Source organism: Mus pahari, unplaced genomic scaffold (genome assembly GCF_900095145.1).
Source record: "Mus pahari unplaced genomic scaffold, PAHARI_EIJ_v1.1 scaffold_6599_1, whole genome shotgun sequence".
NCBI lineage: Eukaryota > Metazoa > Chordata > Mammalia > Rodentia > Muridae > Mus > Mus pahari.
This window is the reverse complement of record NW_018393178.1, coordinates 37,524-54,299: the sequence shown is the minus strand read 5'-3', so window position 1 is coordinate 54,299 and position 16,776 is coordinate 37,524. Positions and strand designations below refer to the sequence as shown.

The following is a 16,776-nucleotide window of genomic DNA, read 5'->3' as shown; positions in this document are numbered from 1 at the left end:
AAATACCATAGGGTACACATGGTTCAGCAACACTAGTGATTTCAGGCATCCACGGGAGACTTGAGACCTGACTCCTTTGGATGACGTTCCAAGTTTATAGACAACGTGATGTGCAGACATCTGTGGTGCAGGCTGAAGGGAAATCAGCAGAGGGTGCTGCCCCTTCTGATGTGGTTAACATCTCATTTTGGTGTTGACTTAACATGACAGACTGTGCAGATGGAGGTCCTTGTCTGTGAGTGAGGAGTTTGAGGAGATCCTGCAGGAGAATTGCCCTGTGAGATTAGTGCACTCAAGGACCAAGTGTCATTTCTTCTATGAACATGCTTCCTGACACCTGCTCAGTTCTTGTGCTCCTCCTAATGCTCAGTAAGTTATATTTTGCTCTAAGCATTAATGATGTCATTTTCTTACAACTCATATAAAAAAGCAATTATCTTCCTTCTTTCTTTCTTTTTCTTTCTTTCTTTCTTTCTTTCTTCCTCCCTCCCTCTCTCTTTTCTTCCTTCCTTCCTTCCTTCCTTCCTTCCTTCCTTCCTTCCTTCCTTCCTTCTTTCTCTTTCTCTTTCTTTCTTTCTTTCTTTCTTTCTTTTCTTTCTTTTTTCTTTCTTATTTTCAGGAAGGAGCAATGGAGACTCCGTGACCCAGACAGAAGGCCAGGTCACTCTCACAGAGGGGTTACCAGTGATGCTGAACTGCACGTATCAGACTGCTTACTCACCTTTCCTTTTCTGGTATGTGCAATATCTCAACGAAGCCCCTCGGCTACTCCTGAAGACCTCCACAGACAACAAGAGGACGGAGCACCAAGGGTTCCATGCCACTCTCCATAAGAGCAGCAGCTCCTTCCATCTGCAGAAGTCCTCAGTGCAGCTGTCTGACTCTGCCCTGTACTACTGTGCTTTGAGTGACACAATGAGGGAGACTGCAGGGGAAGCTGCACATGAACCAAGGGAGCAGGAGGACTGAGAAGGAAGGCCCTGTGAGGGAGGTTATGTGCTAAGTGGTTGTTTACCTAGCTTCCTGAAAAACATGAACAAATGTGAGATCAGACACCTAGAAATCTAGGAATTGGTAAATATTCTAATGGGGTAGGATGAAAATCAGTGCCATAAAAACCCAACCCAAAACAAAACAGGATTTGGTTCCCTGACATTTTCTTCTCTCCCTAAATCGAGGACCTCTCACAGGAAAACTTCTCCAGGAAAACTCTGACATGGGATTTATCTCTCTACCAAGATATCTTACAAAATTCAGTGATTTAAATTCTCCAACAACCTTCTGTTATTACTCCACAAATGCATGACCTAAATGAGGACACAGACTCTAATCTTTAAATTTTTTATTCAGTCTCACTCCCTAAGTTATCTTCCTCACCTTGATCCATGAAACAGAGAGTTTAGTTTAACTTCTGGACTTAACTTACTTATCTATGACGGGGAGGAGACCACAACCAAGACAGTCTATTAAGATGCATTTAACTGGGGGCTTGATCACAGGTTCATAGACTTGACCATCAGCAGTCAGTCAGACATGACCCTGGACCAGTAGCTGAAGCCTTACATCTTATCACAAGCGAGGGGTAAAGAGGGAGACACTGCATTACATTGACACAGAAAAAAAAACCAAGTTTTTAATCCTAAATTTCTTTTCTGGAGGATAGTAATTTAACTAGCCATGGGGGTCTCAGAGTTGTAGTTCTGTTAGCTTTAGCAGTCAAACCTTCAGATCTAGACTCCCAACTTTTCATAGAGAGCAGAGGTAATCTAACTTCGAGTGTTTTCCAGTTGTCTCTGTGTTGCAGAGCATCCACCAAGGGTGATACCTGTACCATAAGGCATCACCACCGAGGCTGTGGTAGCCACTCACACTCAGCCCGAGACAATTGCCTCTGAACTGTGGGGTTTATTTCATAACCTGTCTTCATAAGGATTTTTAACAAGCTATCCACTTTCACTAGATGCTAGAACTAATACCTCATCCAAGATTAGGAAAGAAACAATCTGCTTTGTGATAGTTTTCAATGTCTGTGAAACAGGAACACAGCAGGAGGCAGGCTGTGGACCCTCAAGACATTTGGTTCCTTCTATGGCCTCCAGAGGGCGCTGCTGCACTCACTAGTGTTCCCTCTTCCTTTGAAGATCTCCACCTGCTCACATCTCATCCTCCTTGCAGCTGGCTGAGTATTTAGCAAAGGCAAGTGACAAGAATCAGATATTCAAAACCTTCCAGGCTCGTGTATGCAGCGTCAGTTTTTATGTGAGCGGGAGACTTCTCCAGCAGACCCTTCCCCACACCTGCTTTCAAGCTCTTGCTTTCCTGCCTGTCCTGTTCCAGAGTTCCTCCACAACAGAGTTGCAGCCTTCCCAAGGCTCAATCATGCTCCTAGCGCTCCTCCCAGTGCTGGGGATACACTTTCTCCTGAGTGAGTACAGCTTCCTTGTGGTCTCTGTGTCCCTGGATTCTGACTGCCTTCAGTGAAGTCTGCACTGCAGTTACTGACCTAATATTCCTTTCCAGGAGATGCCCAAGCTCAGTCAGTGACTCAGCCTGATGCTCCTGTCACTGTCTCTGAAGGAGCCTCTCTGCAGCTGAGATGCAAGTATTCCTACTCTGGGGTACCTTATCTGTTCTGGTATGTCCAGTACCCACGGCAGGGGCTGCAGCTGCTCCTCAAGTACTATTCAGGTGACCCAGTGGTTCAAGGACTGAATGGCTTCAAGGCTGAGTTCAGCAAGAGTGACTCTTCCTTCCACCTGCAGAAAGCCTCTGTGCACTGGAGCGACTCGGCTGTGTACTTCTGTGCTCTGAGCGCACAGTGTGTGGGGCTGCAGGGGGAGCTGAACACAAACACCCATTTCAGGGGTTGCTCAGAGTCATGATTTCTCTCCTGGAGGTCTTTTAAGTATTACTTTGGACTTGGTGAGGAGTGAGGGAACGTTGAGCAGTCCTCGCTGTCTTTGCATAACTCATTTCTACCTAAAATATCCACTATCTGACTTTGTCTCCAAAATCCTTCACATATTTTCAGAATGATCTAATGCTCAATCATAATTCTTTAGAATGAAGTGTTATTATCCATGAGAAGCATTTTCTGAGTGGACATTGCTTGGGCAGTGACTAGACTAAAGAATTGATGGTGAAATACCAGAAGCTGTAATTTGTCATTTCGTGTTTCGTCTATACAGACATGAAAGGACTGCTCTTCAGGTTTTTTCCTGAAGTTCGCCTTCTTTACTCAGTCTTTCATGCTGAATTTCCTGTGTATGCTTCTTTTGGTTCTAAATGTACTGATGAGAATTGGTCATAATATTTAAGCACTTCCACTTAGGAACCAATTTGTTACATTGTTAGTTATTATAGAAATTTACCAGAACACAGGAAATCTTAGAAATCTGTCATAATTATGTCAGATCTCACAACCACTAAAAATAAAACAGGAGAATAAGGAATTCAAGCTCATTGATATTTTTTCCAAATATTGCCATCTTAAATTCTTCAAATCTACTTTAGAATTTTTAATCTGATTCCTTCTGCACCTTTTATTACTATGCACTGTTTTCTCCCTGGTGTGTATTATTTTACTATGGGAACATCAGATATAGATTCCTTTATCCTAATGTTTTCATGTCCTGCTTAAATACAGGTAAGAGCCATAGTGCTAGCACATTAGTGCTCACTGGTTCCATTACAGAATTTTAGTTTCTTCTCCCTCAATTGGTGACAATTGTACAAGAAGATATTTTACTTCAATGAATACTGCCTAGAAGGATGAATACTCAGGATAAATAAAGGAAAGTAAGAGAGGTTTTCCAGTTGTTGCTTGGCTCAGAAATACTCATGAGTAGATTCCATGTAGCCATTAGCACCTGAGTATAATTTGCAGCACACACATAAAAGCTGGGCGTGGTGGCTCTGCTGAGAGGTGAGGACAGACGGATCTCTGTAGTCTGATACTTACCTGTATTGGCTAATTTTGTGGCAACTTGACACAGGCTGGAGTTATCACAAAGAAAGGAGCTTCAGTTGGGGAAAGGCCTCCATGAGATCCAGCTGCAAGGCATTTTCTCAGTTAGTGATCAAGTGGGGAGGTCCCCTTGTGGGTGGTGCCATCTCTGGGTTGGTAGTCTTGGGTTTATAAGACAGCCGGCTGAGCAAGCCAGGGGAAGCAAGCCAGTAAGGAACATCCCTCCATGGCTTCTGCATCAACTCCTGCTTTCTGACCTGCTTGAGTTCCAGTCTTGCATCTTTTGGTGATCAACAGCAGTATGAAAATGTAAGCCGAATAAACCCTTTCCTCCCCAACTTACTTCTTGGTCATGATGTTTGTGCAGGAATAGAAACCCTGACTAAGACAGCAACCATCCTAGCCTAACAATGAGCTCCACAAGGTAGACAACTTCAGAAAAATGACACCCAAGATTGGCCTCTGATCTCCACATGAATATGTACACATGGGTAGCTAAACATACACATGCATGCACTCACACAGTTTTATTATATTAATAAATCCCAGCATGGGGTTACTACCCATCTCAATGGTTTATGTCCCCAAATGAAAGACACACGCACGCACAGCCTTTATATTTTAATATGCCTTAATTAGCACAATAGCTGGGCGACTGTCTAACCTCCAGGCAGTGAGAATCTGCCTCCCACTGGTAACTCTGAGTTACAACTTACTAATTTCTATGTTCCATCTTGACTGCTCCTGACCCAGTTGGGCAGTCCGCTGGGCTGTGTCCTCTTGGCCCCTGTACATGGTGGCTCTGCGTCTCCCTCTTGCACATTATTACCCTTCCATGGCAGCCACCATGTCTCCCTCCTTCCTCCTCCTGGTAGTCCCAAGCCCAGGAACCCTAAACCACACTGTGATCCCTCTCCCCAGCTATTGGCTGCTGGCATCTTTATTTCCCAATCAGAATTACCTGGAGGTATGTTCCCAGAAGCTACATGCAGACCCTCTCATGCAAACGGTTTTGGTGGATCCAATTATCATTAGAATACAAGCAGCTACACACACACACACACACACACACACACACACACACACACACACACCTCTTCAGAATATGAGAAACAATACCTAAGGGTTTTCTCTAGTCTGTACATGTACACATACACATACACATGCACATACATACATACATACATACATACACATGTGCTTACATATGCCCCCACACACTTAATTTGTGGCAAGGTACCCACTGGGCAAAGAAAATGTCCTAATTTTATCTGCAGACTAATAGACGTCCAAAAAAAAAAAAATGGATGCAGGGAAGTTGCCTGTTAAGCTCTGCCATGACAAGCTAGGCAAGTCCTTCATAATTCCTGCTTCACAAAATATCTGTCAGATATACTGGGCCAAAAAATGGTTGCTCCAACATTTTAGAGCCAATTCTGGGGACTGTCCAGCCAGTCAACTTGTCTCTGCCATTTGTATAATGTTTGGAAACTGGGTGGCTTCCTACTCAGGTAATATTTATTCCTTCTCGGTTCTCTGATGGGACTGAAGACTATATAGTCATATCTTAAATAAACTTAAGTTGTTTAGGATGTAAGATGATGTTCTAGGTCTAAGATGTTTTTAGTATGGTAATGCTAGTCAGTATAAAAAATGTATTTAGATAAAGAACTCTAAATACACCTATATAAGATGGATAGTTTTCCTCCTTAGTTACCAAATACTATGAACTGGACATTGTTAATGTATATCATACGCTATACATACACAGTTATAGTTGTTTCATAATTGTTATTATTGTAATCAATATATATTTGAAAGAAAAAGAATATTTTGGACTAAAAGGGGTAAATTTAGAGAGAATATCGTGTGTATTGTATGAATGCATCACCTGTCAATTAAAAAAATCTTATGGCCAATAGGAAAGGGTAGAAGAGCAGGTGGGGCACCACGATCAGAAAGAATTCTGGGATAGGGATAGGCATGGGAAGATCTGTCCAGGATGATGTGAGGAGACAGGCACATGCTACCTGAACACAGGTAACCAGCCACATGGCAGAATACAGGTTAAAATAGATGGGATATCTTAAATTATGATTCTAGTCAGAGAAGAGCCTAGCTCTATGGCCAAGGTATTTGTAAATGCATTTTGAGTCTGAATCTATTTCTAAAAGCATGGGGTGGGGAGGAAGAACTGAACTTAACTTCAGCACTCCAAGTTGCTGGGATCCCAGGCTTGTTGCAGCATATCCAGTTAAGGCTTTTGAGATTGTGAAAAAATTACAAAATTGTCCATAAAAATTTGACATTTTATATCAATGTCCAAGAAATGAGACACAAAATACTCTACATTCTCATTGCTCTGCATATTTAATATATGCTTATGATTCTTCAATAAAACACCAGGAAATATGAACTCCAAAATGACAAGCTAAAGGAGAAGTTTAGGATGGTGAGTGATATAATCAACAGAATGGATTAGGAAGTTCATGAGTTTAGGGCTTTTTAACCTGAATGTAATGTGCTTTTAGTCTTTTAAAAATACTTTATGTTGTCATGATTTTATCCAAGTGTGAAGACTAATAAGTTAAAAGGGGAAATGTTTCCCTACCTTTTCACTTTTTGTAATAAGAAAAAAGGGGTAAAAGAGAATATACAACTCCTCCTACTCTTCCCCCTTCCTCCTCCCTCCCTCCAACCACTCCTCTTTCCTCTCTTCAGAAAAAGAAAATATCTCCCATGGGTATCAACAGCCTTAGCCTATAAAGTTGCAGTAAGACTAGGCACATCTTCTCTTGCTAATGCAGAAGGAGGTAGCTCAGTTAGAGAAAAGAATCCCAAAGGCAAGCAACAGAGTCCGAGACAACCCCTGCTCCTGCTGTTAGGAGCACCACTTGAAGATCAAGGTATACAACTGTTCAATATGTGGAGAGGACTAGGTCAGACCCATTCAAGCTCTTGATTGGTGGTTCAGCCTCTGTTAGCCACTATGGGCCCAGGTTAGTTGATTCTGTAGGTTCTCTTGTGGTGCCCTTGACCTCTCTGGCTTCCACCATCCTTCCTCATCCTATTTCACAGTATTCCACAAGCTCTACCTAATGTTTGGCTGTGTGTCTCCACATCTCTTTCCATTAGTTGTTACATGAACTCTCTCTGACGATGGTTGTGCTAGGCTCTTGTCTGCAATTACAGTAGAATGTCATTAACAATGTTAGGAATGGGTTCCATCTCATGGCATGGTTATCAAGCTGGACTAGTTATTGGTTGGGAAATCCTTCAATCTTTGCTCCATCTTTATTCCTGTACATCTTGTAGGCAAGAAAAATTGTAGGTTGAGAGTATTGTGGATGGCTTGGTGTCTGAATCCCTTTATTACAAGTCTTGCCTGGTTACAGGAGATGGCCAGTTCAGGCTCTATAACCCCCTTGTTAGGAGTCTTAACTAAGATCATCTCAGATTTCTGGGAGTTTCCATTGCCATAGATTTGTAGCTCATCCCAGACATATCCCCTCCATTCCAATTGTCTCTCCCATTACTCTCTCCCTTTGTCCTCCCTGATCCTTTCTGTTCCTATCCCCACCCTCACTCCCATTCAGTCCCAGCTCCACATCCACCAACCATGCTTATTATATTTCCCCCTCTCAGTGAGAATCATGTGTCCCCCATTCATTCCTCCTTGTTATTTAGCTTTATTGGGTCTTTGGATTGTAGCATTGCTATTCTTTACTTTAAGGCTAGTGTTCACTTCTAAGTGAGTACATACCATGATTGTCTTTCTTGATCTAGATTATTTCACTGGGGATAATTTTTTGTTGTTCCATCTATTTGCCTGCAAATTTCATGATTGTTTTTAATAGCTAAGTCATAGTCCATTGTGTAACTGTACCATATTTTCTTTATCCATTCTTCTGTTGAGAGACATTTAGGTTGTTTCCAGTTTCTGGCTATTATGGATAAAGCTGCTCTGAACATATTTGAGCAAATGTCCTTGTGGAATGGTGGAGCATTGTAAATGAATTGCCCTTAACATAAATATAAACAGTGAATTAATCAGGCAGCTGTATTTCTTTACCTTATGCTATTCCCCAATAACCAAAAAATAAAATTTATTAAAAACTGTACTTCAACAGCTAAGCAATTAAAAGACTTTTACTTCCTATGCTAATCTAGGTACCTACCAGCCCCATCCTATGATACTTTCATATTACTATTGATCTGGCTTTTCAAGTCTATTCTTCATGGCTCCAATTATTCTATCCTCCTGGTTGTTCTGAATCCCCCTCTGTTCCTCTCTCTTTCCTCTGGCTGGCAGATGTCCCACCTTATTCTCTATTCTGCCCAACCACTGGGTGGTCAGCATTTATTGACAGGGAAGATAATAAATGTTAAGTACTGTTTATACAAACTTGAGACAGGAGATTATTGGTATAAGCATTACAATGCCATATCTGGATTGAAGCAAGATATAAGGGCAGAGAAAGAAGCATTTGAATAATAAAAGGGTGAACATTATACAGCATACAAAACATTATACCTACAAAGATTTATTTGAGTATATGCCCTGGACTGGTATAGCTGGGTCTTAAGGTAGATCTGTTCCCAATTTTCTGAGAAACTGCCAAATTGATTTCCAAAATGATTGTACAAGTTTACACACCCACCAACAATGGAGAACTGTTCCCTTTGCTTCACTTCCTCACCAATACGAGCTGTCACTAGAGTTTTTGATTTACTCATTCAGACTGGTGTAACATGGAATCTCAGAGTCATTTTGATTTTCATTTCCCTGGTTATTAAGGGTGTTGAACAATTCTTTAAGTGCCTCTCAGCCAGTAGAGATTTCTTTGTCGAGAATTCTGTTTAGAAAATGGAAAGATTTCCCATGCTCATTAATTGGCAGGATTAATACAGTAAAAATGGACATCTTGCCAAAAGCAATCNACAGATTCAATGCAATCCCCATCAAAATTTGAACTCAATTCTTCACAGAGTTAGAAAGAGCAATTTGCAAATTCATCTGGTTTAACAAAAAAACCTAAGATAGCAAAAACTATTCTCAACAATAAAAGAACTTCCTGTGGAATCACCTGAAGCTGTATTACAGAGCAATTTGTACCTTTCTGACCTCTGTGGTTACACCAGGTTATATACTTCCATCTGAAGATTTGGAGTTAGGAACCTCTGTAGTTTCCATTGGAGTTAGGAGTTCAGTGGCAGAATATGTGACATTTGTCTTTCTTGGTCTTGGTCAACTTATTCAAAATAATCATTTCTAGTTCCATCCATCTACTTGCAAAGTATATGATGCCATTTTTCTTGACGTTGAAGAACATTCCATTGCATATAGGTGCCACATTTTCATTATGTTCACTAGTTGAAGGACATTGGGTTGTTTCCATTTCCTAGATACTGTGAATGGAGCAGCATCAAACACAGCTAAGCAAGCATCTGGAACTGAATGTAGTGTTCTTTGGACATATACCAAGAGGAGGCGTAGCTAGGGCATGTGGTAGAGTTATCTTTAATTTTTTGAAGCTGTTCGCACTAATATCCAGAGCAGCTCCACCAGTTTTCACGTCCTCCAACAATGACTGTGGGGTTCCCCTATACCCACCACTAGAATTTGTTATCAGTTGTTTTATGTTTAGATATTTTTACTGGGGTGAGGTAAAACCTCAAAGTTGTTTAAATTGCATTTCCCTAATTGCTAGGGCTGATGAAAAAAATTTTAAGATATCTTTCAGCCATTTTTATTCCTTCTACTGAGAACTCCATCTAGACACTCTTGCCTTCTGACTTCTGCATTTTCTTTACCAGAAAGCGAAGGGCTGGATTAATGAGGCTTGTGAAGATGACTTGAAGTCATTTTTGTTGGTTGTGTGGGTTCACTAGGGGGCACTGCAGGATTCCTAGAAATTATTTTTTCTTAAGTTTCCCTGGGGTTTGAAGAGCTGAGAAGAGACACAGACATAGGGCAATCCATTCACAAAGCAAGGGCTAGGGATGGTGGTGTGTAGTTGCCCAGCTCTTTAGTACTCACTCATTCTGTATTCAAGCACAGATATCTAGAGCCTGTTCACCGGATCTCATGTGTCTATAAATCTATTTAAAGCACAATTTTCTGAACAGATGTAAACAAAATAGAATCTCCTCTATTATAAGGATGGACACACAAGAGAAAAATCTCCACTGTTTTTTATCTTTTAGTTTTATACTAAAATTTCATAAAATCGAAGAACTAGAAATTATTGCAATATCCCTTATATCATATATATTATATGCAATATACATTCTAAATTAGAAAGGAACATAATAACTACATCTTTTTTTTTTTTTTGGTTTTTCGAGACAGGGTTTCTCTGTATAGCCCTGGCTGTCCTGGAACTCACTTTGTAGACCAGGCTGGCCTCGAACTCAGAAATCCGCCTGCCTCTTCCTCCCAAGTGCTGGGATTAAAGGCGTGCGCCACCACGCCCGGCTAATAACTACTTCTTGAACAGAAAACTGGTCAATATAGTGTATGAAAAACAAGAAGGGAGAGGGCATGACTTATTGTGACCAAGCACCCATAGCTTGTTCTGAATCAGCTGTGTTTCCTGCTGAGCACAGCAAAAGAACTAAACAGAAGTCACAAGTTAGATTGAATAGCACATTGCATGCTGACTTGTCACATTGTGTCATTTACGATTCCCATGAGGGCTTTCTAATTGGGTGCGATAATAATCACACTTAAGCAAAGGCCCTTTGCTCAGCAGTAGATGACTAATACAGAATGAATCCAATGGTGCTGTTATGTCATCTTGCTCAGTTTGAACCCTTCCCTCCCTCCCTCCCTCCCTTCTTCTGTCCTTCCGTCATTCCTTCCTTCTTTTTTTCTTTTCTTTTTTGTCATACTGGTCATTCATCTACATTTTATGGTTAGCTGCCTTGTGGTGTGTGTGTGTGTGTGTGTGTGTGTGGTGTTTTGCTTTCTTGTTATTTTTATTTTTATTCTGTTTTAAGGAGATTCTTATTTGTTTGTCTGTTTGTTTGCTTTCTAAAGAGAGAGAAAAAGAAAGGCCATAGAGTTGGATGAGTGAGGAGGAGGAAAAGATCTTGGACATGATGGAGGAGTAGAGAAAATGACAAGAACATATTGTATGAAAAATTTCAGAACAACAAAAGGTCATACAATCTTGCTAGGACTCTGCAAGGCTCTGCTTTACCCACTGGAGCCATTAGTTTCCCCATGAACATTCTTCATTAATGTATTCCCATTCCTCACACATTTCCCCCAAACTCCTTTTGTTACGTGTTACATTAGAAACATAGTGTCCTGGGCTCTACATCAATGTCCTCCACGGTCCTGGAGCAACTACAGTGCAGAGTCATGAGGTGGAAGTGGGTGGAGTTTCGAGTTCAGCTGAATGAGGAAACTCGGTGATTCAGAGAGAACCTGTAGTCTGTAAGCACAAGTGTGTCTGGGCACAAGACGCACTTCAGAGCTTGAGAGAAGACATCCCAGCGATTGCACAGGGGCCATGCAGAGGAACCTGGGAGCTGTACTGGGGATTCTGTGGGTGCAGATTTGCTGTGAGTTGTGCTAAGTTCCTATTAGGGATTCTCCAGAAATGTCGGTGGTGGAGAGGGGGAGAAGTTGCTGAAAATCTCCTGTGCATTCTTCCTCGTGGGTGTCTCTGGGGTATTTGACTGATGTGGGTGGAAACCTCTCTTTGATTCTGTTTTTGTTTTTGTTTTTTCTGTTTCCAAGCAGGGGTGAGAGGAGTTGAAGTGGAGCAGAGTCCTTCAGCCTTGAGTATCCAAGAGGGAACCAGTTCTGTTCTGAGATGCAATTTTTCTACCACTATGGCAACTGTGCAGTGGTTCCTACAGAATCCCAGGGGCAGCCTCATCAATCTGTTTTACCTGGTTCCAGGAACGAAGGAGATTGGGAGGTTAACATCAACATTCAGTTCTAGGGAGCGCTACAGCACCCTGCACATCAGGGACGCCCAGCCGGAGGACTCAGGCACCTACCTCTGTGGGACTAGGGCACAGTGCTCCCAGCAAGCCTAGAGCCTGACCACAAACTGCAGCTGGGTGGCAGCTTCAGCCCCTGTAACAGGCCGATTTTGAAGGTGACTTTTTATAACTGTGACTCTATCAGATTTCCACCAATTACAAAGAATGCATTAGAAAAAATAAAAATCTCACAGCAGAAGAACACACTTAAATTCAGACTGATGTGACACTGACTTGTAGAATGTTAAATGCTCAGAAACATCAGCCCACATGCCTAAAATATACACTGCATTTTTTTCATTAAATTATTTTCTATATTTATTTTTATTACATATCTTCTTTATTTACATTTCAAATGTTATCCCCTTTCCACATTCCCCTTCCAAAAACCCTTATCCCATCCCACTCCCCCTGCTCACCAAACCACCCACTCTCACTTCCCCTCTCTGGTATTCCTCTACACTGGGGTATCAAGTCTTAACAGAACAAAGGGCCTCTGCTCCCATTGATGTCCAAGAAGATCATCCTCTGCTCCATATGCAGCTAGAGCCATGGGTTCCTCCGTGTGTACTCTTTGGTTGGTGGTTTAGTCTCTGAGAGCTCTGAGGATACTGGTTGGTTCATATGATTATTCCTTCTGTGGGGCTGCATAACCCTTCAGCTCCTTGGGTCCTTTCTCTAGCTCCTACATTGGGGACTGTGTGCTCAGTCCAGTGTTTGGCTGAGAGCATCCATCTCTGTATTTGTCAGGCACTGGCAAAGCCTCTCAGGAGACAGGTATATCAGGTTCCTGCCAGCAAAAACTTGTTGGCATCCACAATAGTGTCTAGGATTGGTAATTGTATATGGGATAGATCCCCTGGTAGGGTGGTATCTGGATGGTCTTTCCTTCAGTCTCTGCTCTACACTTTGTCTCTTTGTCTCCTCCCATGGGTATTTTGTTCCCCCTTCTAAGAAGGACTGATGTATCCACACTTTGGTTTTCCTTCTTCTTGAATTTCATGTGGTCTTTGAAGTGTATCTCGGGTATTCTGAGCTTCTGGGCTAATATCCACTTATCAGTGAGTGTTTGTTTTTATTATTATTATTTTCTTTATTTACATTTCAAATGCTATCCCGAAAGTTCCCTATACCCCCCCCCTGCCCCTGCTCCCCTACCCACCCACTCCCACTACTTGGCCCAGGCCTTCCCTTGTGCTGGGTCATATAAAGTTTGCAAGACTAAGGGGCCTCTATTCCCAGTGATGGCCGATTAGGCCATCTTCTGCTACATATGCAGCTAGAGACACAAGCTCAGGGGGTACTGGTTAGTTCATATTGTTGTTCCACCCTACAGGGTTGCAGCCCCCTTCAGCTCCTTGGGTACTTTCTCTAGCTCCTCCATTGGGGACCCTGTGTTCCATCCAATAGCTGGCTGTGAGCATCCACTTCTGTGTTTGCCAGGCACTGGCATAGCCTCATAAGAGGCCGCAATATCAGGGTCCCTTCAGCAGAATCTTGCTGGCATGAGCATTAGTATCTAGGTTTGGTGGCTGATGATGGGATGGATTCCTGGATGGGGTAGTCTCTGGATAGTCCATCCTTTCATCTTAGCTCTAAATTTTGTCTCTGCATTTTATCAAATGCTTGTGCTAGTGTCATAAAACATAAGCACCTCTTAAGTAGTCCTGAGTCATTAGGATCTTTTTTTTTTTCAAGACAGGGTTTCTCTGTATAGCCCTGACTTTCCTGGACTCATTCCGTAGACCAGGCTGGCCTCGAACTCAGAAATCTGCCTGCCTCTGCCTCCCAAGTGCTGTGATTAAAGGTGTGTGCCACCACCACCCAGTAGGATCATTTCCTAAAATGAGAAACTGAGAGCAACTCTTTCCATCCTTTGTTTAAAGAGCATTGACAATCCTCCCAACTAATCTGCTCAACATGAAGACATAATAAATTAAGTCATTAAGGCAAGACAAACAAATCTTACTATTAAATGAAGACATGGATCTACCAAAATGTTGATATATGTTATAGATATTATTATATTGTATTACATATCTACAAGTAATATTTATGTATATATGCATATTTGTATATATATGCATTAATATACATATACAAAACGTCTCATTATAACACTGCTTTCAAAAGAAAAAAGTAGAAACCTCCTAAATATACAGTAGCGGACAAATTCTTTAATTAAATAATTAAATGTAATCTAAACAACTGCTTTTCCCCAAGGATTGGCAGATTATATTGCACAGTTTTAAAACCCCAGCTTGCCACTTCTTTCTGTAAGGAACTGGAAACCAGCCATCCGTATTCATTTACGTATTATCTGCCCATTGCTGTTTTCCTTTACAACTGCAACCTTGTGGCTATAACAGTGACTAGATTGGCTAAAACCCTTTCCTTCTAGAGCTTCACAAATTAACTGGCCCCGTTGGGATTCACAGAGCTTCCATCCCTTTTGCAATTACACTTCTTTAAAATTTAGATTTTCCTGAGCTTCCTAGACAATAAAAATTTCCCAATTGCCAGTAAGAATTCTGTGAGCGTAGCTAGAAGTGGTGTCACTCGAGTGACAGCCTTTGCAGTAAGAATTATTAATTCAGTCATCTCAGAGACTTCTCAGATAGCATCCACCCTAATCCTAGGCTTTTGGTAGGATATAGCTATAGAATTAGGTGAGATCAAACCATGCAAACATGACCGAGGAAGGTGGTGCCCTGGAAAGGCTTCCTAACTGGTCTTGATAGAGCTTCATCCTTATCCCATTCCTGATTAAACTTGACTTGAGAGTGCTTGTTTAATAAACAAATGAGCTGGAGGTTTACAGAGAGCAGTTTTAGAAGTATTCTAGACAAGACATAAAATAAACTTTTATTATTATCATTAATTTTAGTTTATTATTTGGGAGTCTCACGGGATGTGTCCTGACCGTGCTCACCTCCCCATCTTTTCATAGCCATGCCTTCCCCTCTTGGCCTCCTCCCACAAAAAGGGGGAAAATGTCCATTTTGTATGGTCCGTACATTCACTGGGACATGGTCAAATTCCTAGTGGCCATACCCCAAAGGGAGAATAAATCTTCCTCCTCCTGTATCCATGCTAGAAGCCGTCATCTGAAGAGAGCCATGAGGTGTTTGGAGCTAGTTTCCCCATTCCTTGCCCCACCCCATCCTGCAGTGCTGTGGGACAGTGAGAGGTAGTGCCAGCTCTTCATCATCCATAGCTAGGGCCTCTGTGTGACTGACACTAAGGGTCAGGGCCAGCTCCTCCCACACCCTTAGACATTAGCATGGCTTCCAGCAGCACAGCTTAGGTGGTAACATGGGTGAAGACATAACACTGACCTTAGGTGTATCATGGCCTTCAGCAACTGCATAGACAATGAACCTCAACATGGTCACAGGTGGTTTACACATACTACTTACATCAGCATGGCTCCACCAGGGAGCAAAGCCCAGGGACATCATGAAGGCATCAAGCAGTTGTACAGACTGCATACGACCACATGGATCTCCGGCATTGTTGCAGTCTGGGGCAGCAGCATGGACCACCAACAGCAACATGGCCTCCTGTGGATCACAGACCACAGGGGTTCTTCAAGGAGGTTCAGTCCAAAAAGTGATTATTTCCCCATCTTGGGTCATTGTCTAGAGCCAGGAGGTGTCCTGCAGCTGGGGCTTAGGCTTCTTTCTCCACCTCACTCTTGCAGGAACAATCACCTTTTATAAAGTCCACCATTTTTAGCTATGTAGGTTAGGTCTAGAAAGAGCATGGTTCAGTCTGTCTACCAACAAGAAACAAGAGCTCCAATCTGTGTAACATGGCTACTTGGAGCAAGTAAGACGCGGGCTGTACCACTGCTATTCTTTTTCATGTAATATATTCTGACCAGAGTCTTGCTTCCCTCATCTCCTATCAGATCCTCCCTACCTCCCCACACATGTCACTCCACACCTCCTCTCTCTCTCTTTAGAAAACAAGCAAGCAAATAAACAAATCAGAGTAGTACAAAATAAACAAACAGAAAAATTACAACCAAATAAAAATCACGAGAAGCACGTACGTGTGCAGAGACACATGCACAAACAGCAACAAAAAAAAATCCATAAAAACACAAAATTCAAAACCGTCATATACACGAAAGTAAACAATGACCAGGTAGAGCATCGTGAGAGAAGAACAATCTCTAAAAATACTTTTGAGTTTACTTGAGTTTGCCATCTGCTTCCGGGCATGAGGTTCTCTTCAAGTGTGGTTTGTAGACACAGTCAAACTGTTGGAAAAAGCTCAATTTTCCTTTGTGAGACATTGTCAATTGGAGACTGCTTGTTTAGGTATGAGGGTCATGCCCATTTCCCCCTATCAGAAATGAAACTCTATCTGTATTAGATCTGTGCACACCTTGTGCATATTGCCACTACTTCAATGAGTTCACATATAAATCAGTCTTATTGGTTCTAACAGGCATTGTTTCCTTACTGCCTTCCATGTCCACTAGCTCTTACATTCTTTCTGCTTTCTTTTCTATAAAATTACTTGGGTCTTGAGGGAAGGAGTTCAATGGAAACATTCCATTTAGCACTGGGTGTTCCAAAGTCTCTCATTTTCTATACATTTTCCAGCTGTGAAGTTGTAGGTCTCTCTGTTCCCATATACAAGGGAATGCTTCTCTAATGATGTCTGAACAAGACATTGATCTATAGCTATAGCAGAAAGTCACTAGAAGTCATTATATTGATACATATCTTTAGAAGAACAGTATTTGGTTTTCCCCTAGGTTTATGACCTATCTAGTCTCAGGGTTTTGACCACCA

At 41.9% G+C, this 16,776-nt stretch overlaps 3 gene segments (V, D, J or C); all 3 read left to right on the top strand.

The window, feature by feature from the left end:
* Positions 1 to 235: 235 nt before the first annotated feature.
* Positions 236 to 969, top strand: LOC110315388. The segment is given in 2 exon segments: positions 236 to 369; positions 620 to 969. Coding segments are annotated over 2 exon segments (402 nt in total).
* A 1,410-nt stretch (positions 970 to 2,379) lies between these two features.
* Positions 2,380 to 2,882, top strand: LOC110315387. The segment is given in 2 exon segments: positions 2,380 to 2,425; positions 2,521 to 2,882. Coding segments are annotated over 2 exon segments (408 nt in total).
* An 8,605-nt stretch (positions 2,883 to 11,487) lies between these two features.
* LOC110315394 lies at positions 11,488 to 12,022 on the top strand. The segment is given in 2 exon segments: positions 11,488 to 11,539; positions 11,721 to 12,022. Coding segments are annotated over 2 exon segments (354 nt in total).
* The last annotated feature ends 4,754 nt before the right edge of the window (positions 12,023 to 16,776 follow it).